This window comes from Paramormyrops kingsleyae, chromosome 2, assembly GCF_048594095.1.
Source record: "Paramormyrops kingsleyae isolate MSU_618 chromosome 2, PKINGS_0.4, whole genome shotgun sequence".
In the NCBI taxonomy this organism is placed as follows: domain Eukaryota; kingdom Metazoa; phylum Chordata; class Actinopteri; order Osteoglossiformes; family Mormyridae; genus Paramormyrops; species Paramormyrops kingsleyae.
The window spans coordinates 8,089,776-8,116,438 of record NC_132798.1 but is presented as its reverse complement, the minus strand read 5'-3'; the positions used below and the strand labels follow the sequence as shown (position 1 = coordinate 8,116,438).

General features: G+C 45.2%; 1 protein-coding gene across 3 annotated transcripts; it reads right to left on the bottom strand.

Annotated features, from left to right (window-relative positions):
• Positions 1–2,525: 2,525 nt before the first annotated feature.
• Positions 2,526–8,802, bottom strand: prlhr2a (prolactin releasing hormone receptor 2a). 3 transcript variants are annotated; one of them, XM_023801435.2, is made up of 4 exons: positions 8,673–8,802; positions 7,788–7,849; positions 5,186–5,723; positions 2,526–4,326 (listed from the first exon to the last, which is right to left on the bottom strand). In XM_023801435.2, exons 3-4 carry the CDS (start codon positions 5,632–5,634, stop codon positions 3,690–3,692), a joined length of 1,086 nt encoding a protein of 361 aa, XP_023657203.1. In that variant the 5' UTR covers positions 5,635–5,723; positions 7,788–7,849; positions 8,673–8,802; the 3' UTR covers positions 2,526–3,689. The 3 variants fall into 3 exon arrangements, with proteins under 3 accessions (XP_023657203.1, XP_023657194.1, XP_023657185.1); XM_023801426.2 differs by having other exon boundaries at positions 5,186–5,688; XM_023801417.2 differs by lacking the exon at positions 8,673–8,802 and having other exon boundaries at positions 7,788–7,993.
• Between the last annotated feature and the right edge of the window lie 17,861 nt (positions 8,803–26,663).

Here is a 26,663-nt window from a genome sequence, read left to right as displayed (position 1 = left end):
TCCACAACGTCACATAATACATCGCGGTGTGTTACACCGACATAATTTCAGCTAATTATCGTCAAATACTACCGTTAATGGCAGAATTACAACACTACTCTGCTGTGTCCGCCTCCGCCATTTTTCAATTCCCCCCCCCCCCCAAATCTTCCAGAATTCATCACGCAAGGTACTTAAGATTAAATGGTTGGCACAGTTTTGATAGAGGTATACAGTTACCTTTCTTTGGCATCAAACGATCCAATTGCGTTCTTGCTGATAATATTCCCATGGAGTTGGACATATATGTGCAAGAACTGCAGGGTTCAGCTCTGCAGGCCTGGTGCTCAATACCTGGCTATTAAATATTAGAAAGGCATTACTGTAAATGCTGTGCAAGAGAAGTCCTCCTTTTGGAGGGTGACTATTATCCAGTGGAGTTCACTCTTGAGGACAATTTGTTGATCTCTAGTGTCAAAGCAATTCCTCAATTAAAGTAACACTATCCTCCAGTTAGAGGAGAGGAGGAAGTCGGTGAGTAATTTCACAAGAGCAGTTTCAATGCTTTGGTTTTTATCTCAGCTCAGACTAATTTCCATGGTCTAAGAGAGCATGCAGCACATCTCCGTGCTTCAATTAGGTTTGCAATAGGCATGTGGCTAAACAAACCATTAGTATATAGTTCACATGTCTTGAATAGGAGCTAGATACCAGGATCTTGAGAACACATGTTGAAGGTTATAGTGTCTAAAATGGGATTGCAAGCTTTATGCATAAGCTCTTATTGACAACGTGGTATGGAACAAGGGCGTAGATTTGGGTAGTACCGTGTGTGTTTGGGGGATGGGAGGTTCGATGCTGATTTGGTCCTTACCAATGTTAAAACCACGTCTATGACCTTGGTGTGCAATCAAATAAATGACTGGGTGATTTAAATCACTAGATTTCGTTTAATCAAATTAGTTGGCCCTATAAACAAATGCACGTGTTGCAGTAACTGTAGACATCTCGCAGATACTCCGCTTCAGTTGGGTGCCATATTGCATATCTAATCTTAGATTTCATTTTAGGAATCAGTAGTTTGTTGGTTATTTATTACATGACTCCAATCCAGGTCAGCAACTTTACAAGTTTCTTTAGTCAATTTTTTAACCTCGTCATAATGGGGTGCTGCCTTGAAGTTTACCGGTCTGTCTTTCCAAGCAAAATGCAATACCTCTAAATTAAATGGAGTGCAATTTTGTGTTATAACCTTCAGAAAGTCTGCTATAATACCACAGAGTTTAACGGGAGCAAAGGGGGGCTATAATTTGTTTAACGTTTTTTTATCGAGGGGAACATGGCCAGTAGGGGTGGAGGCAGCTAGGATAGCGTCCGTGAAGTTTGTGAGAATAGTGGCGGTCAGACAGGTGGCTCAAAATAACGCCCCCCCCCCCTTTCCCCTCATTTCCACTAGGCAGGTCAATTCCACAACTGCTATAAAAGAATGATCAGATAGAACAGGGCTTAGGACAGAGTGATGAGGACAATACATATGAGCTGTATTTTGGATAAAAACAGCAGATGCAAGAACATTTCTAATTACATCCTTTTGGTGTCGACTTGTACTATTTTTATTTTACAGTTCCTCGGGTGCCCAGCATCACAGATTGTACAGTCCTTGCAGTGTATTCAAGGGGCCCTGAAAGATAGGATTTCAGTATCATTATGATTTGCAGAAAGTCCTGCGGTATCCGTGACCATGGCAACATTTTTTCCTTTGCCGGTGTTTTATTGTCCTTTCTGCATTTAACAAGCATCACAAAACATTGCATTACGAAACCTTACAAAAATCCCAAGTACCTCCATCATTTGGTGAAATTTCTAGGGTCAGGGAATTCTTAGTCTTAGAGCAAATTTGATGCAAGTGCCATTATCAATTTACTGATATGATTTCACAGCACGTTAAACTGATATGCTTTTGCCGCTGAAGTTTTAATGTGTGGGGGTGTATGGGTGTTCTTCATTTAAGGACAAGAGGATCTGGGTCACATTTCCATTCCTAGCTGTACTGTTCCCTGTCTGTTGTTTATGAGTGTAAGTGCGTGTTTTTAAGTAAATCTTTATGTTTTCCCAGCAGTGACCCAGGAACTGCGGGTAAGAAATCAACAAATGCAAATGTTTACTGGCCGGAAAAGGTGTCTCGTGGCTCTGCTTTGAAAATTTTAGCTTCCTGCTTTTGTTCCCCAAGCCATTAGGAGGGAAAGTGAAAGGGGAAAAAAAATCCAAACAAATTTAATTAAAGCAATTCATTAGGTTTCTCAAAAATGGAAGTGCTGTCCTGGAATGAAAACCTATAAACTCTTTTATAAATAGCCTTACATAATTTGTTTTTTTATGAATTTGATTTCATATAATTCACTAATTAGCCTTTTTCATACTCCTGTTTGCAATGGAATATATTTAAGCCAAATGAATCCCAAATGAAAAGAGAGGTGTGCAGTGCAGTGGCATGAAGAACAATATTTGTGATGCATTGTCACAGAACGGCAAATAACACAAAGCAATAACGTTAAAATGCAAATCAGAGAAGAGCTTTATCCAATCAAAATGTTTTCAAGGAGGAACAAAAACAAAAACCTTTATTCACTTAATGTTATTGTTAAATCCATCAGTTCTTTTGTGGGCTGGTCACTGTTTGAACTATAGATTCCAGATCAAAGCTTGCAAATCTGTGCTCTGAAATGTTATGTACGGATTGCTTTAAAAATACTCTGGGTGTCGAAGACAGATAAATAATAGAAATGGCAGGCCGTTATTGTGAATTTTGACTCATTTGTTATGAATTTGCTCTACCCCAGTCATACACTCTGCAGATGCCTGTGGAAGTATGTTCACTCACTGATACTGTTACCCAAGGCAACGTTCATCCATCAATATGGATAAATACAGATGGTCAAGCACAGGCAGTCCTTGGTTGAAGAATGTCCGACTTACAGATAACTCGTACTTACGAATGGAGTGCCATAAAGCATATTAAAAATTTGGGTTAAATACAGTGGTTCATAATAACAAACACTACTTTGTCATATTCATAACACACGGCTTCAGTGGTTCTTTGGCTCTGTACCGCATGTATTATTGTTTTTCTGACTTACCTACTAATTGGACTTAAAGACAGACTTAGGGGCCGGATCCCGTTTGAAACCTGGTGACTGCCTGTACTTTTCTCAGAGGCAGGACAGCAAAACTCCTTTAGGCAGTTGAATCAGTAACTGCTGAACCACTTGCTGTCATCAGCGTTCTGCATTCCGAGGTCTTGACCCTGTGTGCCTTGGATTGGTATCTCTTACTAACAGACTGTCCCTCCTCAGTCCACACCATGTCTAGAGATGATGTCAGCAGGGCTGGCCCAACGCTTTTTGGGAGTTTAAGCAAAATTTCATGAACTAGTATTAACTAGTTGTCATTTGTCATCTTCCTGTTTTGCAAGGGAGGGTCAGAATGCGGCACCAGCTGACCAACCAAACAGGACGGCTAGTACAAGGTGCCATCTGCCTATAGGATTTTTGATGCCCGTTGTTCTTAGATATGATGTCTGGCAGGAAGTGACATCATACACACAATTTCAGCATCGCTTTGGAATGCCGTCAGGGCGACACTAAGTCGCTAATTAGCCAGAGACGGGCTTATCTCGGTGAATTTGTTTTGGCTACCCCCCTGGTGCCCTCTCACAGCACCATGCTGGCGGCGGGGCAGTTGGCGGCGGGCACGCCGATGCGGCGGTGGCACGAGAACATCCTGTGCAGCTCGGCGCGGAAGCGGTCATGCAGCCAGGCATACAGGAAGGGGTTGCAGCATGAGGAGCTCATGGCGCACAGGTGGCACAGCAGCTGAATGAGCAGGAAGTAGCGTTTGTGGATCAGATCGATGTCGATGTCGCGCAGCACGTTGAACACGTGGATGGGCAGCCAGCACACGGCGAAGGCCACCACCACCAGTACCACCAGCCGGAAGGTCTTGCGCTTGCGCGCCCGCTGCGCCTCTGCCTGGCTCTGCGTCTGGTGGCCCGGCGCCACGCAGTTGCGCAGCTTGACAGAGATGCACAGGTATGAAATGCAGAGCGCAGAGAGCGGCAGCACGTAGGTGATGAGCAGCGTGCTGTAGGCGTAGGCCAGCCGCTGGCGCTCCTGGCCCATCCAGAACTCCTCGCAGATGGTGAAGCCCTCCTCACGGAACTCCACGTGGTAGGTGTGGGCCACGGCCGGAGCCACCAGCCCGCATGACAGCAGCCAGATGCCCAGGAGCACGTGGACGCATGCTGGCACGGAGATGCGCTTCTTCAGGGGGTGCACAGTGGCATAGTACCTGGATGGAGGGGGAGGGGGAGATGGAGAGGGAGGAGGAAAGAGTCAGAGCGACCAGGGGTGTTAGTTCTGCACCCATCTTGCACCCCTTAATGTCCTAAAGCGAGCTGGAGATGTGAAGCTCCTCCACAGATATTTTCGGCCTATGTGTTTGTAGAGGAGGAAGGCTTTTGAAACTAAAAGGAAATCAAATTTAAATCGGCATTCAGTCTTTTCAGAACCTCACTGGTGCTCTCAGCTGCAAGCCTTTGGGATTAGAAAGAGGGGCCTTTGAGTAATATCACAGATGATGAATGCTCATACTAATGAATAGACCTCATTAAAATATTTTCAGAGCAAAAATCCTATCCCACAACCTTGATGTTTCATTTTGTTTTAAATGAGTTTCTGTCTTGGGTGTCGTTGGGGAACGGGCTTGGTGCTGCTGCGTCACTGAATGAGATCTGGGCTGGATCCCCCAATTTTTTAGTAACAAATAATGATAACAGGCCATTGAGCTCAACATGACATGCGCCTTTGTGGCAACGTTTTGATTCAGAAAAATATCTGCCAGTGGAGAACGCAGCGGTACGTCACCCCTGTAATCCCTGGTGTTTGACTTTATGGTAAACTGTACTTGTGGCTTAGAACATTGAAGAATGTCTTATTTTGTATGCTCAAATTACATCTAAACTTCCTGTTCCCCGTCTCTGAATAGGATTTACACCTGGCATTTTTCCTCAATGGATTCAACTCATTCAGGATCATTTTAATAACAATTATACGCAATATGTAAATGTGGACCCTCTGGTAGTTTAGACCACATACGTCCCTGGCATTCTGAGTCACTCAGGGCCGAGCCTGTATAGCGCCCTACACACCTGTCGACGGCGATGGCGGTGAGTGTGAAGACGGACACGTAGACGGTGATGGGCTGGATGAGGAACACCAGGTAGCACATAAAGCGGCCAAAGATCCAGCCGCGAGGGTTGAAGGCGTACGCCAGCGTGAAGGGCACGCAGGTGGCACACATGAGCATGTCGGAGAAGGCCAGGTTGCCGATGAAGAAGTTGGTGACGTTGTGCATCTTGCGGGCGCGGCAGATGACATAAAGCAGCAGATAGTTGCCGAACACCCCGATCAGAACTACTAGGGCGTAACACGGGATGATGACCCCCTTGAAGGACTGCAGGAGCTCCACGCCTGCAAACTGGGAGCCGCGACTGGCTGAGCCGTTCTGCACCGCTACCTCGAAGACCTGCCCGGTGCCATTCTCCTGGCCACAGGGGGGTGCCAACACTGTCGGCCAGCTGGCACCACCGGCCTCCATCTCAGCTGGCAAAGGATGAGGAAGTTCTCCCCAGGTACGTCGTGCTGGATACAACTGGAAATGATGCAGTCAGTGTTGACGTCCTCATGCTTAACAACACAAGTGAGAAACAAATTCACTTTGGACCAATAGCATCTCTGATTCATTGTGCCGCCAATAAATGTTCTACATTCACATTTATTTGCATATCACATTTTACACAATTCTTATGTTTTCAGCTATAATTCTCTTGAAGCTGCCCCAGCTTGTACTCTGTACCGCACAGCAAGCTGGCCGTGAAGGGCAGCCACCCATATCAGCACCCAGGGGGCTGTGGGTTAAGGGCCTTGCTGAAGGACCCACGGATGTGCCCAGGCTGGGCTTGAACCGGCAACCTTCCTATCACAGGCACAGAGACTTACCCCACCAGCCCACAAGCTTAAAGTCTATGTAAAAGAGTCATATGAATCTGGGATGAACAGATGTGAGATTGGGTAGTTAAGGGCTGATAATTTAACAGTCTTATGGTTAGGAGAAAGAAACTATCACAGTCTGCTAGCTCAGGCTCTCTTATGTATCAGTATACAGATGAACACAAAGGGCAGTGCATGAGGCAGTGTGTCATAACCATCGTGTACCGACCAGGAGCAGTGGAGGTAAAAGGCACCCATCCTCACAATCATGACGCATTCTGCCATCCAGGATGTGAAGATACCTTGTTTTACGTCAATGTGGCCCAAATATGATTTGCTATTTACCACATTGATGAACGGCAATGGGGGGTTTTTAGGGTAAAGATGGTCTATCAGGACAAGCAGTCTCTATGTTCCTGACTCTGAGTCACGCTTGCGTCTATGTCAGAGTCATGACAACAGTCATGTCTGCCCTGGCCTGTGTCAGATACTCCTCGGTGATTACGCTGTATGCCCACGGAGCCACTTTCATCCATGTGACTGACGCAGAAGTGCCAAGCAGTCTCCTCTGTCTCCTTTCTGAGACTGTTTGTCAGCTTTGTGTGTTTTGCTATATAACAGCTATCTGTACCACCAGCTGCGAGACACTGGTCCTTGTTTAAACAGGACTCCTTCACCCTAGTGGGTGGCTTCCCTCTCATCTAGCAGGACGTTTTTGATTTGGGCTTATTTCATTCATTTCAGGTTGTGGTGAAATATACTTGTATGTAGGACCGTAACTCTCTCTCTCACACACACACACACACACACACACAGGTTTGTAATTATATCTTTGTGGGGACTCTCCATGTATTTCTATGGGGAAAACTCTAATCCCAACATGACGACCTTAACCCCTACCCAGCCCTAACCTTAACCATAAGTAACTATACAAAATATGAGACTTTTGGCATTTTTAGTTTTTTGATTGCGTTCACAGATCTTTGTGGGGACCTGAAAAATGGTCCCCACAACATCAAAATAACAGGTTTTTATCACATTGTAGGGAACATTTGGTCCCCACAATGTAATATAAAAATAATCCGCACACACACTATTTGTAGAATTTTATTTGTTTGTTAAAGTAACTGTATGCACACATACACACTATTTGAAGAATTTTATTTGTTTGTTAAAGTAACTGTATGCACACATACACACTATTTGAAGAATTTTATTTGTTTGTTAAAGTAACCATATGCACACACACACTTCGTAGAATTTTTTTTCGTTTGTTAAAGTAACTGTATGCACACATACACACTATTTGAAGAATTTTATGTGTTTCTTAAAAAGTAACTATATGCACACACATACACTATTTGAAGAATTTTATTTGTTTGTTAAAGTAACTGTATGCACACATACACACTATTTGAAGAATTTTATTTGTTTGTTAAAGTAACTGTATGCACACATACACACTATTTGAAGAATTTTATTTGTTTGTTAAAGTAACCATATGCACACACACACTTCGTAGAATTTTTTTTCGTTTGTTAAAGTAACTGTATGCACACATACACACTATTTGAAGAATTTTATGTGTTTCTTAAAAAGTAACTATATGCACACACATACACTATTTGTAGAATTTTGTTTGTTTGTTAACGTACTGTAACTGTATGTACACACGCTATTTGAAGAATTGTGTTGGGGTTTGTTTGTTAAACTATCTGTAGGCAGTACCTGAAGACTGAGAAAACAGGTGCCGGTACTCACCTTGTTATACACTACCGGCAGATTACCAGAGGTACCAGTATGCGAGAAACGTTCCCAGTACTCTGGAGAGAGAAACAAAAAGGTATCGGTGAGTACCGACCTGCTTCAAGCCCTGTCCGTATGACCAATAATAATACACCCATTCGTGCACGGAGGGGGTCGGTAACTCCCGGAGTTATGTTCAGGGAATGTCTTAAAAGTTCTCAATACCGGTCACACGTGAATTTAAAAAAAAACAACTAACTCTATTCAGCCCCTCCCCTTAGATTGTGCTGGCAGATATTTTAGGCAAATCCATTCAGACAATCTCATACATTACCGTTAACCCTATAACAGGGTTTCACAGAAGCTTTGGGCGCAAGGGTCTAGATTTTTTTAGTATAAAAAAACAGAAAAATAAAACGTTTTCAGATTTAAAGTCACTTTTTCCTCCACCATATCTAATTATTTACCTTTTGAAGTAGATATGCGAGTTCGATATATGAGCTTTTGAATAAAGCTCATTTCTGGTAGGTAGCATAACGTAATGAAAATATAGAATATAAATGAAATATTAATTAATACTTATGAACACGCCATTGTTCATCTAATGATGTACTTCTGCACTGTTTTCCATGCACCCACCGCAGGCAAATTTAACGCATTGCTTTCTGCAAAGGACGGCGTTCACGTTACACACAACCAGTTCCCACGTTAAACTAGCTGGGAGGGAATCTATAACAAATTTACATGATTGATTATGTACTGTAAGTAAGAGACTTTTAATATCCGATGACGCGAATTACCCTAAAACGCGTGTATTTTTGCAACCACAAGTGAATAATATCAGCAACATCAATAATAATTATTGTTATCATTATTACTATTATTAACAAAAACACTTACCTTTAATTTGACTGGCACAGAGATGTCCTTCTTTAAATCACAAGTCACCGCTCCCAAACGATGCCGCAAGGGTAGTTCCAGGCTGCGGTAAACTTCAAGCCCAGCGTTAGCGGGCAGGCGACGCTCGTAGAAGCGCCCAAACGGGCTATATGTCCGCTAGGCGGAGCTGCGCGGACGCGCGGAAGGTGGAGCCGACCGGAGCCCATGTGTGTTACGCATCTGCCCCATCAATCCACCTGCGGTACGTGCGTGATATAACCGATTGTGTTTCATCACATGTTAATCGAAACACCGTAGACCATAACAGATATTGAAATGAGCAAAAATGACACATATCACATGGTACCATCATAAATTATGATATTATTAAGAGCAGACGTAATATCACATACGCGATTTCAGCATTTTTATTCTCCTTAAGTTATAAAGACTAATGGTTGTGATAAACAGGAAATGTTTATCCAAGCCTTTTAGATTCGGATAAGATCGAATCTGGATAGTTTATACAAATGAAAGGTATAAATTATATGAAAACTGGTGCCAGATTAATCAAAAGATGACTCTGATTACGAGGTGAGTCATTTTAACTCTTAGGTATTCATTAGAGATGGGAGAAACACTGACATTAGACATTAGAGGATTTTTAGTCACTGCCTGGATTTACCAAATGGAAAATTAGATAATCGGTCATTTCTTCCATTAATAGTGATTACCACAAGAATGCCACGGAGTCAAGATTCACTGAAAATTGTCGGTTTTTGTTCTGGCCCCGTACTCATCTGATCCATGATTAAAACTAGATTTTCTCCCCAAGTGTGAACAAATTACTGACTGGGCAGCTGAATTTCTGCTGGCAGAGACTGAGTTCTGTTAACTCAGAGACAGCTGCTTGCCCCCTCCCCCTGGAAAACCAATTTTCCTGACAATTATCATTACAGTCTCCGTTTGTAGCGAGTTCACAAGTAGTGTCGGATGGCATGATTCCTCAGTGGGCAGCGCATTATCTTTTCTCCAGGGATCAAATCTCTAACGGGGTCTGTGACCCCCCATGAGGCCTGTGCAGGAACTGCAGGGGGTCTGCAAATCATTGTGTAACCACAAATTACTTTTTGTGAAATGTTATGAAATCCATCCATCCATGTTCCAACCTGCTTATCCTATTGGGTTGTGGGGGGTCCGGAGCCTATCCCGGAAGCAATGGGCACGAGGCAGGGAACAACCCTGGACAGGGGGCCAGCCCATCGCAGGGCACACTCACACACCATTCACTCACACATGCACACCTAAGGGCAATTTAGCCTCAGCATATCTTTGGACTGTGGGGGGAAACCGGAGTACCCGGAGGAAACCCCACGATGACACGGGGAAAACATGCAAACTCCACACACATGTGACCCAGGCGGAGACTCGAACCCAGGTCCCAGAGGTGCAAGGCCACAGTGCTAACCACTGCACCACTATGCCACCCCATGTTATAAAATATATCTATAAATTCGATATAAACTTAAACCACTGATAAATAATCACTGCTCTATGAATTAATCACATTTGCTTGGTTGTCATCCAGACTCTTTTTTTCAGCTCAAATGTTACTGAACAGTTGTTCTGCTGGGACCTCAGAGACGAACATAACATTAGCTGTTAACGTGCCATGTTAATGAACACAGTCAGAGGCGGTGATAGAGATTTTGGGCCCCAGGAAACCATATCATATTGGGCTCCCCAGTCCAGACAAATCCAGTTGTTTTCCAAATTTATTAGGGCCCCTGTCATTTATATTTATTCATAAATAAACATTAATATGGTTCATGGTTGGCACAGTGGTGCAGTGGTTAGCACTGTTGCCTTACGCCTCTGTGACCTGGGTTTGAGTCTCTGCCAGGGTTCCATGTATGTGGACTTCACATGTTCTCCCTGTGTTATCGTGGGGTTTCCTCTGGTTCTCCTCCCCCCCACACACACAGTCCAAAAACATGCTGAGGCTGATTGGAGATACCTAATTGAGTGTGTGTGAGTGTGCCCTGTGATGGACTGGCACCCCCTCCTGGGTTGTTCCCCACTTTATGCCCATTGGCTCTGGACCTCCTGTGACCCTGAATAGGGCAAGTGATTAGATGGATGGGTGTAAACAAAATATATGGATGGATGTAATTCATGTTCATATTAATACAGGCCAGGCCTGATCCATAACACAGTTTTATAATGTGTAATGAGGGGGGTCTCTCCTCTGTCTCTCTGTCCATCACAGAGCCCTAGACCTGAAAAAGGTGGAAGGACCTTAGGTGGATTGCTGCTTCTGAGTCTGTGGGTGCCCTGAGATGGACTGGCACCCCGTCCTTGGTGTTCCCCTACCCTATACTGCCTGGAACATGCTCCAAGTTACATGGATGGTTGTGCAGCACAATAGCATCCCCACCTAGAGATAAATCAAATCATCTCTAGGCTGTATAGGGCATTTTTCCATTTATTTGAATACTTCAATTAGCCAACCCAAGGCTGCAGATAGGAATGGTGGCTTGCAGTATAATCATGTTTAGTGCTCATTTGTGTAAATGCTCCCTCCCATTAGAATATTCGCTGGGAAGGTCTGGCTGAATGTAGACTGAAGACAGAGTGCAGTTTGCCTGTAAGTGAAATTGATACTTTGTCTGCGAGGATGATTTTAACTACAATGACGGTCATTAAATAAACAGCCTCTAATACGTCCGACTGGCCTGAATATTCATGAATATGTTTGGCTTTACTCCCACAAGCTGCTGTTACATTATGGAAATAACATAAGATTTCCGCTAAGGGAGGCAATAAAAATCACTGGGGAGGACTTCAACTATGGTCTGGGCTCTCTGCTGCTGTTAATTAATTAGTAGGATAGATTTAAAGCGGTTCATGTAAGCAGTAATGCCCTTGAATGTTTGTGCTTTTCCGCAATTTCTTTTTCCGCGAAATCATTTTATTTCAGTAAGATTCGCCGTGAAATGGCGGGAATGTCATTGTGTCAAGTGCCTGACCTGCTGAAAAGAATCAGCAGCCTTCAGGGTAAGCAGGAGCTTCTGTCTGTTTACGCTGTCTAAGTTAGTTCTGTTGGGAGTACATGCTGTTTGACTCAGTCTATGGTAATTCAGACAACATAGACTGATTACATGCAAAAAAACAAAAAAAGTCTGATCTTTAGCGTGATGGCAGCCTCCTGTAGGTTGGGATCCAGGGTATCAAAAGGCTCTTGGCTTCAGGGTTGTCCTTCAAAGGGTGAAGAGACGTTTTTGGGGGCAGGCAGCTGCAGCTACATGTTTACTTTCCAAGTAATAAGTCACGCGTGGTTTAGGCCAGCAGGTTCTGGACTTGAACCATCGTCTGAGAGGTCATGGGATCAGCAGAGTAATCATATAATTGTTGGGCCCTTGAGCAACACTAATTTCATCAGGGACTCTGATGCCTGTGACTGTTCCCTGATCGTCGCTTGTATGTTGCTCTGAATTAGTGTGCCGGCGTAATGTGATGTAAATGCATTACATCAGGGACGTGAAGGAAAGTGGGTTTGCTGTGGTTTCTCTTCATAAACAATGGCTGAGATATATATAGAGCTCAGTAATTGGTTGCTGTGCAGTAGCCTTTGATTGGAATACATTGGCCAAGCATCTCAATTCATTAATTGTATAGATGGTCAGAGACGAACAAAATGGAATCAAACCAGATCATGAGCCCCTGACTGTATTGAGTGAAAAGTAGGCTCTGTTACTTAAAGTACCCCCCTCCTGCCTGCCGTTTCTGCCGTGGAGTACATCAGCAAATTAGCATCCCCTCGATAATGTTCCACTCTGTGCTGCATTCAGGCTCAAGGAAATGTGGACGGTCAGAGCTCAGTCATGTCCTCCACTGAAACCCTGCGGCGAGGAATCCCGAGCTTTCAGGAGAGGCGGGCGAGAGACGGAGCACACTCTGAGCAGATAAACCCTTGACATTTTGAAATGAATCCCCCCTTATTAATTTAAATCAGTGTATTAGACATTAGTAGTAAAATCCATGATTCTGTTCCAGCTCCAGTTCAGAAACGGATACACTGAGGTTTTTTTTTGTTTTTTCTATCAGTGGTTGAGTAGTCTAATGATCCTCTGATTCACGTTGATTAGATTTCCTCAAAAAATTTAGACTCCTTAAAAAGGAACATGCCAGTCTGTCTGTACAATTTATGTATATTTTGAGGCTGTAAGAGTTCTCTGTTCATTTTATTTTAGGAAACTGTACATGCTTAAAATTCACAGAGGTACTTCTGTGGAGTGATTCTACAAAGCTTCTCACAGGGCTGGGAGTGGCTGGACTAATTGTGAATATTGCAGCCATCAGCAGTATCACGGCTTGATTTAATCCCCTCACTGAAAAAACAAATATACCCTTATAGGACATTTTGGTACAAAAAAACAAAACCTTCAGTTTTAGTTTTGTTGTGTTGTGTTCGATTCCTGGCTTGAATTGTGTGGAATTCCTTCCACAGAATAATGACATATAGTTGGGCAAATTGGTATCTGTTCCTGCTGTGTGAGGGGCGGCATGGTACAGTGGTTAGTGCAGTGGTTGGTGCAGTGGTTTGCGCAGTGGTTAGCACAGTGGTTGGTACAGTGGTTAGTGCAGTGGTTGGTGCAGTGGTTTGCACAGTGGTTAGCACAGTGGTTGGTACAGTGGTTAGCGCAGTGGTTGGTGCAGTGGTTTGCGCAGTGGTTGGTACAGTGGTTAGCACAGTGGTTGGTACAGTGGTTAGCGCAGTGGTTGGTACAGTGGTTAGCGCAGTGGTTGGTGCAGTGGTTTGCGCAGTGGTTGGCACAGTGGTTAGCACAGTTGCCTCACACCAGGGCTGGACTTTGGGTCTAAAAATCGATGCTGGGTTTCTGGGTCCTCTACGGCAAATTTTGCCGAGGTGGTGAAATCCCCACGACAAACTCTACCTGCCCACATAAATATTGGCCCACCAGGAAAATGCCTAGGATGCCAGATGACCAGTCCAGCCCTGCCTCACACCTCTGAGATCAGGGTTCCAATCTCCACCGTGGCTCCATGTGTGGAGTTTGCATGTTCTCCCTTTTCAACGTGGGGTTTCCTCCAGGTATTCCGGTTTCCCCCCAACAACCTAAAAACATGCTGAGGTTAATTGAAGTTACCAAATTGCCCATAGGTATGCATGTGTGAGTGACTGGTGTGTGAGTGACTGGTGTGAGAGTGACTGGTGTGTGAGTAACTGGTGTGAGAGTGACTGGTGTGTGAGTGAATGGTGTGTGAGTGACTGGTGTGTGAGTAACTGGTATGAGAGTGACTGGTGTGTGAGTGACTGGTGTGAGAGTGACTGGTGTGAGAGTGACTGGTGTGTGAGTGACTGGTGTGAGAGTGACTGGTGTGTGAGTGAATGGTGTGAGAGTGACTGGTGTGTTAGTGACTGGTGTGTGAGTGACTGGTATGAGAGTGACTGGTGTGTGAGTGACTGGTGTGAGAGTGACTGGTGTGAGAGTGACTGGTGTGTGAGTGAATGGTGTGTGAGTGACTGGTGTGTGAGTGACTGGTATGAGAGTGACTGGTGTGTGAGTGACTGGTGTGTGAGTGACTGGTGTGTGAGTGACTGGTATGAGAGTGACTGGTGTGTGAGTGACTGGTGTGTGAGTGACTGGTGTGTGAGTGACTGGTGTGAGAGTGACTGGTGTGTGAGTGTGCCCTGCGAGTGTGCCCTGCAATGGGTTGGTGCTCCATCCTGGGTTGTCAGGGAATAGGATAAGTGGGTACAGAAGACTGATGGATGGATGGATGGATGGATGGATAATCTGTGGCACAGTTTACAATGCTATCCAGGATGTCCTAAGTCTAGAGGCATAGCTTGAAATTCTGGGCATCCTGCCAAAATATCACCTTGGGTTCCACTGCCCCCCTTATAATATGTACATTTTATAATTTTACGTATTTAAGGGCCCCTGTAAAGCATATATTAATTCAATTCCTATAGAGTTTTTTTGTTTATGTTTACATGGATTACATATCTACAAATAAAATTGATGGTGGAACAGCATGAATTCTTCCACCATTTAGGCATAATGATAAAAAAAAAGTCTAAAAACTCAGTGAAAACGGAGGACTGGAATATGTGCTCAAAATTAATCATGCAAATAGTGGGGGGAACTGAATGTGATTTGGTGTGCAGGGTGATCTCAGTGTCTGTGGCTTCCTGCAGGCGGGTCTGTCGCATGTGTCTGTGCTGGTGCGGCTTTTAATGCGCTGAAAACATCGCATATGGAAAGAGGCTGTGCTGTCAGACATGCTGTTAGTGGAAAGTCAACAAGGGGAGGAGGAAGTGACCTGAGAGGGTTATGGGAAGGATCTGTGTATCAACACAGACGGCAAGCAGTGATTAAGCGATAGGCGATAACTTACTGGGTTACATGTGGGTTAAACCGGTCAACAAATTATTTTCTTTTTGTTTCACAAATAAAAATAGGTGAACCTCACAGTATTGCTTCTGCAGAATTCAAATATCTAATCAGAATTTATCTGTTATGCAAGGATTTTGAGTGACACACAATTAAACCTTATACTATATGTATATTTACAGTATATGTGCATGTTACAAGTGACTTAGATGTAGAGTTGGATGATTTTCTGCTGTACCTGGCTTCAGAAACGTCCCTCTTAAGGGACCAGCAGAAGTCAGTCAGCACACTGGGACTCCGTCAGTCTTGATATAATTTTAAATATCAGACAGAAAGCAGGACCTTGTCTAAACATGTCCAAACATGTTACAGCCTGTAAACTTTTACTGTACATTGTGCCCTTCTGTAAAGTCCTACAAATGCTCAGAAACAGAAATAAAATCATTTTTCCTAAGTTAGTCTTAATTATGCCCATACATTAATTCATAATAAGGAACTATGTACAATCGATATAGCTGACCAGTGCTATGCGAAACATATGTATTTTAAACACTTTACAATAATTATAACAAAACTGGCCGTTGTTCAAAAGCCTTACGTGATATCCATGTTTATTAAGCATTATGAATGCTTTATGAAGCACACATCTATAATGCACTATAGATACCATCATAGTGCATTATAATGGTCAGTACAAGAACTAAGGGTACTTTGTACTGCATTATGAAGGTATCTATAGTGCTTTATAGATGGGAGCTTCATTGGAGCTTATGAAGTATTATAATCAACACTTTAATGCCTTATGACTGTCAATAGAAGGTGCTGTAATGCTTTATTAATTCTTAGACTGACCATTATAATGCATTATGAAAGTATCTGAAAGGACATTTTATCAATAATACTGAATAGTTCAAAACCAAGGACATTTAATCAATGCTGGATATTTTACTTTGCATTGTTAGTTTTTTGCCTGAACAAGTTAAAGTTCTCCATACGATGACAGTGTCCGGTTGTTCGCAGCACCGTGAAAGTCAGAGAGCATAATGGATAAATGCTGGCATTGTTATCTTGGCTCTCTGACTCTCCATGTATCTTGGCTCAAACACATATCTGATCCATGCTAAAGGTTGTGGAGCACAAAGCTATCAGCTAGCAACTGGGAGACCAAGCTTGCCAGGCAATTTGAATACACTCATCTTCATCTTCACACTTAACTGCCGTTCTTCCAGTGAGTCCCAGACCTTCAAGGTGCATGTGCATCCTGATCTCCTTCTGGATCATCACTGTGTTTCTCTCCATGTCTTGGGTATCAATGTCCTGATTTTCTTTTACATCTTCACTGTGTCTCTGTCCTATCTGGCTATCTTTGTGCCGTTTTCTTCTTGTTATTTCATGCTAGTGCGCTTAGCAGTGAACAACCAGTGCACTCCAGTGGTAAAAGTGTTGCGCAAAGTCTCAAAGTAGAATTGTCCAATTACAGCTATGATGAGGGTAACTTTATCTACCCTGAAAGCTGTCACCAAAAATACAAACAGACATGGTGCTATCATTTAATCAGTCATATTATGTTATATCCTTAAATGAAACTTCTGGAAATTTTGTGTTCATGGGGCCCCAATTTTTGTGGGGCCCCGGGTGGCTGCCTGCTGTCGCCTTACGGTAAGTCCGCCCCTGCACGTACATGCCCAAGTTGTGTCCATCTTCTTTCATATTGCAAGAAAAACAGAAACAGCATGACTCACCCTCAGATATTATTTACACAAATATGAGAAACTTCCATAATAAACTACATCTAGCTTCCAATTTCTAAGTTGTTCCAGGTAGAAGAAATACATTTGCTTTCAAAACAGGAAATGCATACATTTAGGACCATTAATTACACAGTGAAATCCACTGCATAATAAGGTAGAGGGACAATAGCAGACTTGCAGCCAATCCTCTGAGGGAGATTCCGCAGGCGTGAGGCATACAACAATTTCCACTGATTCATGGGGAGGTTCTGTGATAGGAGGAGGTCAGCATTTCACCTTACACCTATATGTATGACGCACAGAAGGCTATATATTTTCATGACATTTGTTTGTCTTACCCAATCGGAAACACTGCAAGAACGTGGGATGTCTTGAGTGGTTTTGCCAGTGACAGTAATCATCTATAAGTACATCTGTAGGATTTTGAAGATTGTTCGAATGACAGCCACAATGGTCTTATAGAACTATATAACTTTATAGTTTAAATAACTTTCCCCCCGGAATCACAATGAAACTACTGAGCACTATTCATTTGTTTAGAAAAATTGTGCCTGTCGTTGCCGTTTTGTAATCATATGCACAAAAAGATGAGTCGAGACCTCCAGTATACATAGTTTATATTGTCATGTATATTTATATCTCAGAAAATGGTATTCTAGTTGGATACACAAGAAATGATGCAGAAATTGCTCAATTATGTTGCGGCCGTAGTGCTTTGTGTCAGAAGGCTGATGTTTCGCCTTTAAATCAAATCTCTCAAATGGGTGAGGCGTTTTCTGGAAGTGGACTGACAACTGGCATTGAGGCAGGATTCAGCAATACAGTGACAGCCATTCTGCATGGCCTGCGATGCCCAGCTTTTTGTATCTTGGTTGTCTTGTCAAATGTGAGCTCATGTATGTTATTCCTCCTTTTTAATGTATATTTCCAGCAGTATCCCATCAAATGAGTGAGTGATGATCGAGAGGGTTCTATTTTTGTTTTTTTTGCCTTGAATTCCACCATCTGACATGCGAGTTGCTTTTGTACGGGAAGATAAAGGTGGTTGACGTACAACTGACCACATGGTCGAATCTCGGTTTTCAATATGAAGTTACATAGGCATAGGAAATAACTTTCAATGGGAAGGGCCCCCGCTTCATACAGAATGGGCTGTGGACACTTAGGTGTAGTGCATGCTGGGTAGGGAGGTGGGGAGGGGGGGTAATGAAGTTGACAAGGCTAGAAGCAAGCTAGCTGTGATAGGCTGTGTTTTCCCTGAAATGCAATCTGTCTCTCTCTAACAGAAATGGCTCTTGCGACTATCACACCCAAATCTCATCCTCCTGGTGGAACACGGTGTCCTGCTGGTCAGCAAAATCAGTAGCAGATTGATTACCAGGCTCTGCTATTGCAGGCAAACTTTACGGCACCTTTCATACAAACTAATTAGCTTCTATTGCTTGGACTGGACTTTATATTTCACTCTTAATATTGGTTGTTCTTATTTTTAAGTGTTAATTGCGATAAAGATGCATTTATTGAATAAATTCATCCATATGTCAATACATTAACAATGTAATTTCAATTAAATTACTTATTGGGAATCTAATTGTTCCTAGAAATGAAACAAAATGAGATCGTTGATTAAACTGAATTAATTTAATACAGATCATTTACATATATACAATGCCTGCAGCATGTGTTCAGACCCCGTAATCTTTTCCCAGCTCCTCATCCACTCCCTGCTGTACCTCGCGTTCAGTGTGAGATATTGTTCATCCGAATGTAACAAACTGAGCTCATTTCCTTTGTCTCCTGTTAGACTCTGAACCTTCCTGCCTGCTCAGTTCCCGTGCCTCTCCGATCTTGATCCCAATCCTGCTCCCACATGATCTTCCTGGTGTGTCTTCCTCCTGTCTCATGCCATGCCCATTGGACTGACCACCTGCTTCCCGAACCCACCTGCTCTGTGACCACGACTTCACCCATGCTCGCTGGTTCTGATTCTGTGGATCCCAGAATTAGCCCCTGTGTCCCCGCATCTTTCACTTCCTGTGCCTTGTTTATTTCAAAATAGACTGAATTGACTCTTTTTGGCCATCAGTCGAGAATCCCCTCAAGGAAAAAGTGTAAACATATTCAAACACATCCAAACACATTCATACCCTTCACAATGACACTCAGATGCAATTATTCATTTCTTTTAAATGTACCATGTTCCAGCGTCTCAGAAACAGCAAAACTCCTAGGATCCTGTTATCCTGCTCAAGGTCACAGGTTTTTACATTCGTGTAAAATGTATTATCAGTACTTTCTGAACAGTATGTCAGGTTTTTCATTGTGTAAAGCTGTAATGCTGAAATGTATCGAAACTCTTCGCACTTTCGCACACGTGTCACGACACCACCCACACGCAAGACACCCCCATCCTCAGCATGTTATATTGGAGACAGAGGGTGTAGATGCATTTTAGTGCTACTTTGGTTTCTATTTGACAATAATGCATCCATTAGAAAAGTAAAAAATTCCCCTGGCAGTGCTTTGCTTTACAGACCTCACCTCACATTTACGCAAAAGCTATGACATCGTACCAGGGATAGGAGGTAGTCTGAGTGACATCATTAAATAGCTGAAGAGAACATTTACTGGTGAAATAGAAAGAATGGGGGCTCTTTGTGGCTGCCGGGCAGGTCTAATGGGGACTGTGTTTTTGACATTCACTGTCGAGATTTTAATGTTCTCCTAAGCTACTTAAATACTGAAAAATACCAGAGAAATTCAATATAAGCCTTTTTAAATAAAATGTAGTGTAAACAAAGCTTAATCAAGGATTTAACAGCATTTGAAAAAATTGCTGATGAGTACAGGTCTATGTTATATTAATGGTAGATAGAAAGCAAGAGTCAAGGCAGTTTGAAGGCTGCCACACTCCCATAATAGTGCTGACAGCTTGATTAAGTTACTCTGCATACAACATGCTGGTGTTGCTTTTAGTTAATGGAATTGTCTACATGCAATAATTAAAAACAATTACAACCAAATTGATTTGAGCTACTTGATGGAGCTCCTGTCTGGGTGGTTTCTGAAGGTATATTAATGGATCTGGCAGTCTACTGTAAATGTTTGCAGCTAAAATTAGGCACCGGATGATGGGAATGTCTAATTATACTGAAATGTGGAGCAGCATGAAAACCATGTTACATTACAAACGGCAATAAACCAATAACCTGTCTTTAATCAAATATTTATTCAGTGAGTATTGCCTATTACTACATACTCTTTGATTACGGCTTGCCCATGAAATATTTTTACTTCTCAGATGTCCTGGAGCCGACACCTTATCGTGGTGGAGGGGTTTGCGTGTTCCAGTGATCCCAGGAGCTAAGTTGCCCGGAGCAAACAGGTCCTGGGTGAGGAACCAGACGAAGTGCGGCTCAAAAGACCCCTTATGAAGAAAAACAATATGGAAACACGTTTTCCCTTGACCGGACGCGGGTCACCGGGGCCCCCCCTGGAGCCAGGCCTGGGGGTGGGGCTCGATGGCGAGCGCCTGGTGGCCAGGCCTATACCCATGGGGCCTGGTCGGGCACAGCCCGAACAAGGCACGTGGGACCCCCCTCCAATGGGCTCACCACCCATAGGAGGGGCCATAGGGGTCGGGTGCGTTGTGAGCTGGGCAGTGGCCAAAGGCGGGGACCTTGGCGGTCCGATCCTCGGCTGCAGAAGCTAGCTCTTATGACATGGAATGTCACATCTCTGATGGGGAAGGAGACTGAGCTGGTGCGTGAGGTGGTGAAGTTCTGGCTAGACATACAGTAGTCGGGCTTACCTCGATGCACAGCTTGGGCTCGAAGGGGGTTGGACCCTCTTCCACTCTGGAGTTGCCTGCGGGGAGAGGCGCCGAGCGGGGGTGGGCATACTTATTGCTCCCTGGCTGGGCGCCTGTTCATTGGGGTTTACCGCAGTGGACGAGAGGGTAGCCTCCCTTTGCCTTCGGGTGGGGGGATGGGTTCTGACTGTTGTTCGCGCTTATGCGCCGAGTGGCAGTTCAGAGTACCCACCCTTTTTAGAGTCCCTGGAAGGGGTGCTGGAGAGCACTCATTCTGGGGACTCTCTTGTTCTGCTGGGGGACTTCAATGCTCACGTGGGCAATGACAGTTAGACCCGGAGTGGCGTGATTGGGAGGAACGGCCCCCCCGATCTGAACCCGAGTGGTGTTCTGTTGTTGGACTTCTGTGCTTGTCACGGATTGTTCATAATGAACACCATGTTCAGGCATAAGGGTGTTCATATGTGCACTTGGCACCAGGACACCCTAGGCCGCAGTTCGATGATCGACTTTGTAGTCGTGTCATCGGACTTGCGGCCGCATGTATTGGACACTTGGGTGAAGAGAGGGGCGGAGCTGTCAACTGATCACTACCTGGTGGTGGGTTGGCTCCGCTGGTGGGGGAGGAAGCCGGCCAGGCCTGGCAGGCCCAAGTGTATAGTGCGGGTCTGCTGGGAACGTCTGGCGGAATCCCCTGTCAGGAGGAGTTTCAACTCCTACCTCCGGCAGAACTTCTCCCATGTCCCGGGGGAGGCGGGGGACATTGAGTCCGAATGGACCATGTTCCGTGCCTCCATTGTGGAGGCGGCTGACCGGAGCTGTGGCCGTAAGGTGGTCGGTGTCTGTCGCGGCGGCAATCCGCGAACCCGCTGGTGGACACCAGTGGTGAGGGATGCCGTCAAGCTGAAGAAGGAGTCCTATCGGGCCTTTTCAGCCTGTGGGACTCCAGAGGCAGCTGACAGGTACCGGCAGGCCAAGCGGGATGCAGCTTCGGCGGTTGCTGAGGCAAAAACTCGGGTTTGGGAGGAGTTTGGTGAGGCCATGGAAAACGACTTCCGGACGGCTTCGAGGTGATTCTGGTCCACCATCCGGCGGCTCCGGGCGGGAAAGCGGTGCAACATCAACACTGTTTATGGTGGGGATGGGGTGCTGCTGATCTCAACCCGGGACGTTTTGGGTCGGTGGAAGGAGTACTTCGAAGACCTCAATCCCCACCGACACGCCTTCCAATGTGGAAGCAGAGTATGGGGACTTGGGTGTGGACTCCCCTATCTCGGGGGTGGAGGTCACTGAGGTGGTTAAAAAGCTCTTCGGTGGCCGAGCCCCGGGAGTGGATGAGATCCGCCCGGAGTTCCTTAAGGCTCTGGATGCTGTGGGGCTGTCCTGGTTGACACGCATCTGCAGCATCGCGTGGACATCGGGGGCAGTGCCTCTGGACTGGCAGACCGGGGTGGTGGTCCCACTCTTTAAGAAGGGGGACCAGTGGGTGTGCTCCAACTATAGGGGGATCACACTCCTCAGCCTCCCTGGTAAGGTCTATTCGGGGGTTCTGGAGAGGAGGGTCCGCCGGATTGCCGAACCTTGGATTTAGGAGGAGTAGTGTGGTTTTCGCCCTGGCCGTGGAACAGTGGACCAGCTCTATACTCTCAGCGGGGTCCTGGAGGGTGCGTGGGAGTTTGCCCAACCAGTCTACATGTGTTTTGTGGACTTGGAGAAGGCATTCGACCGTGTCCCTCGGGGAGTCCTGTGGGGGGTGCTCCGGGAGTATGGGGTGCCGGGCTTCCTTTTAAGGGCTGTTCGGTCCCTGTATGACCGGTGCCAGAGTCTGGTCCGCATGGGTGGCAATAAGTCGGACTTGTTTCCGGTGAGGGTTGGACTCCGTCAGGGCTGCCCTTTGTCACCGATTCTGTTCATAGTTTTTATGGACAGAATTTCTAGGCGCAGTCAGGGCGTTGAGGGTGTCCGGTTTGGTGACCTCAGGATTAGGTCTCTGCTTTTTGCATATGATGTGGTCCTGTTGGCCTCATCGAACCGTGACCTTCAGCTCTCGCTGGGACAGTTCGCAGCCGAGTGTGAAGCGGCTGGGATGAGAATCAGCACCTCCAAATCCGAGACCATGGTCCTCAGCCGGAAAAGGGTAGAATGCTCTCTCCGCTGCATTGGTCTGTCATGGTAAAGAAGGAGCTGAGCCAAAAGGCGAAGCTCTCGATTTACCAGTTGATCTACGTTCCTACCCTCACCTATGGTCACGAGCTGTGGGTAGTGACCGAAAGAACGAGATCGTGAGTGCAAGCGGCCGAAATGAGTTTCCTCCGTAGGGTGGCTGGGCTCTCCCTTAGAGATAGGGAGAGGAGCTCGGTCATTCGGGAGGGACTCAGAGTAGAGCCGCTGCTCCTCCGCATTGAGAGGAGTCAGATGAGATGGCCCGGGCATCTGATTAGGATGCCTCCTGGACGCGTCCCTGGTGAGGTGTTCCGGGCATGTCCCACTGGGAGGAGGCCCCGGGGAAGACCCAGGACACGCTGGAGGGACTATGTCTCTCGGCTGGCCTGGAAACGCTTCGGGATTCCCCCAGAGGAGCTGGATGAAGTGGCCGGGGAAAGGGAAGTCTGGGTTTCATTGCTGAGACTGCTGCCCCCGCGACCCAACCCGGATAAGCGGGAGATAATGGATGGATGGATATCATTCATCGCAAAGCATTGTTCATAGAATCTTTCTGATTTCACAGCCAAGTGTTCATGGGTGAAATGTTGCACACGACTTTAATACAACCATGCAAAAGTTTTTGAGATTCAGAAACAAGTTTCCTCATTCCCAAATCTTAGAACATAAGGTCATTGCTTGTGAGAATACACCAGCACTTACGGAAGTGATGGACAGACCTCAGGAGATGATCCTAGTAATAAGTTAATGGTTATTAGAAAGAACTCGTGACAGAAATGCTTAGACAAAACAGCTCACAGAAGGCCAATGCCCTAATGTTACACTCATGTTACAAACTTTGTTCACATTATTAATTTATCAACATAAAATTTGACAGTCATTAATTTTAAATGAAAAAGACATTTTGAAAAACATAACACAAATTTCACATGTGAAGGAGGCTAATACAAAGATGTAGCATAGAGATTCCACTGTATATTTTGCTGAATGAATCGTGCCTTAATATTTACCCTTTCTTTACTGGGGAAAGGCTTTCAGCAAATACGAAACCAGATAGATGGATAAATAGATAGAAAACTTGATAGATTTATCAACATCATCTTCTGAAATTCCACTCAGCAAGTTCTTACTGGTGTTTCTGTTTTTTACATGAGTGGTTTTCTGTTAGAGACCAACGATCTTCTATTTAGGGCAGTGCTTCTCAAACCTGTTCCTGCCCTGCCCCCCCTCCCCACTCCCCCCCACCAGAATGTTTTCATTCCAACCCTACCTTAATCAGGCTTATATGGTCCTTAATAGGCTAATAAGGAATGTGGCAGTTTGAAAGCAGTGTGGGTTGGAATGAAAGCATTCTGTCGGGGGGGGGGGCACCAGGAACAGCACTAAGGACTGCTAGCTTATGCAATCGTTTCCATCAATTGTGGAGACTGTTTTTGAACCATCATGACCTGTCATTTCAAGATCGAGTTCAGAGTCTCAGATTAGAAGGACCTGTGGCCCTTTACTGCTGGATGCAGGCCTGGCGTTTCCAGAGTTTTCCGCCATTTTGCAGTTGCATTTAAACTATGAAGCATCATCAGTACAGGTTATTCCATGTTTCTACAGTTAAACCTAAAGGCTGACTAGCATCACAGTCTGACTTTCCAAAAGGACACGCTATCCTTGCAATTATTCTGTTTCTGACATGGCTTTCTTTGTCATGTGAAATGGCTTCACTTCCATACGCCTAAGCCAAGCATAAGAACTGGGAAAGGGGCTTTGATAGTGACAGGAATATATTATGGAGTCTCAGGTAAAAAGACATGCGGACATGCAGGGTAATTGGATTGGATTGAAGTCTCTATGCTTAAAAAGAGCCCCTTAGGTCTCACATGCAACAATGGCCCTTGTCCTCTGTGTTTTTTTTTTTCCCATCACAGACCGCGTTTGAGTGTGTACATTCCTGTGAGAGGTATCTCGCTAATCCCTTGTGTGTGTCTTTCTTTCTTTTTGTGATGCCTTTCGGTTTTTTATTTCCCACACCCCCATCTTCTGATAAAGGCCCCCCCCCTCCCCCACGGATCTCTTCGAGTCTTCACGGCGTTGGTTTGTTTTTATAATCGGAGTGTGTTGATGTGCATATATGTACATGTATGAACGGCAGACATAGGCCAGCCATTTTCCCCATCTCCTCTCTGGCCCGCCTATGAGCAGGCAGACCCAGACCTGCTCGCCTTGCTTGCATGGTTAATGAGTGTGAAACCCGTCCGTCTTCAGGTTTTCCACTCCGCTGATTGAAAAAAAAAAAAAAAAAACAGCTGTGCTTCTGCGTGTGTCCGGCGCACAGTCATCTTATCTATTACTTCTCGAGTGCCCGACCAGGCGACCACGTGGTGATGAGCTGCCCGTGAATCGCTGTCCTCGCCGGGAAGGACCAGGACCCCTATAATCAGAAGGAAGGTGACCCAACTGCCGATTTTTATACCTCAGTGCTTATTACTGTAGTCGGGCTGACCAGTAATGCTGCTCAAACTTTTGGGGAGTGACCCTTGCCTGCCCCCCCGGTCACTTCTCTGTGTCCATTAGGAGCTCTCCTGCTGCATGCCAGGCTCTGCACCTCCCTGCCGCACAAAGGTGCTCTTAGCCTACTGTTTTGCCGTACTTTATTAGCACAGGTAGCCAATGAAAGAGCCTCTTCAGGGAACACTAATGGCTGCCTGCTGTGGTCGGTGTTAATCACTTTCATTGTTCGCAGTGAGGAAAATGGGCCTGTTCCTATTTACAGATCAACAATGGCTGCTTTCAAAGGAAGGCTCTCCTGCAATGGTGTCTGATGTGGCATGGAAATGGGAACAGGAACAAGTGGAAAATAGACCTAACGACACAATCTGAAGCCATACAGTTGTAGCATGGTGGTTAGCGTATTGTCTTCTGGGCAGCCGCATTCAGATCCCAGCTTCAGGAAAACGGCTTCTTCCCAATGCCCCGAATCATGCGGTGCGGTTGAACCAGCGAGTGTAAAATTTTCTTCATGCGTGACCACATACGAACGCCGCCTTACGTGCAGCTACGACTCAATAGGCAGCCCTTGGCAACAAATGTCTGGATGATAATCTACTTGTTTCAGTGTTTTCCACTTTGAGGGAATTGAATCCTGACTTTTCGAGAGACAGAAAAGCTCTGATTGGTTACGAGCCTCCAAGGACAGATGTGGAACACTGTGGCCTGGATCTGGCACAACAGGAGTCAATTGCTAGAAGAAAAGAAGGTTTCTAGCTGGGTAATCAAAGGGTCACCCCACCCCCTCCTCTACACCCTTTCTCTATGGCTCTAACATGAAAGTCAATTTAGCGGGCCTTAAAAATGTATGTCCCGCTTCTGTTGTCATATAGTGGCTTATTTATCTGGGGAAAGGAGAAGGAACCAATTAGCCGGCTTGCAGTGGTGCTGAAGAGCACTTCCCCTTCGCCACCTGTGCTCCCCCCGAAGAAGCGTTTGACGGTGACTCACTCCAGCCGCCACAGACACAATGGCCTGACAAATGTGTTTTTAAAATGCCCTTTCGTCTCAGGATTCTTGTTTATTGCCTCTGAGCGTCGGTGAATAGAGATCCCCGCAGCTCAGAAGGTTCCGGAAACCTTGAGTTGTGTGTTTGAAAAGGCAGCAGGAATCTTTATTTTTGAAGCCTTGACGACTCTCCTACACAGGCTGGTCATGCTGCTGTGATGTTCTCTCCCGCGATACCGACGGCCATGTCTGCCAGTGTGCGAATGCAGCTCTTGATGTGAGAGTTCAGATTAATCCAACGAATGCAGCACATGATCGGCATGGACACGCCAGTGTTGCTTTCCCATACCCACACTGTTACCGGCACTTAAAGTGCTAC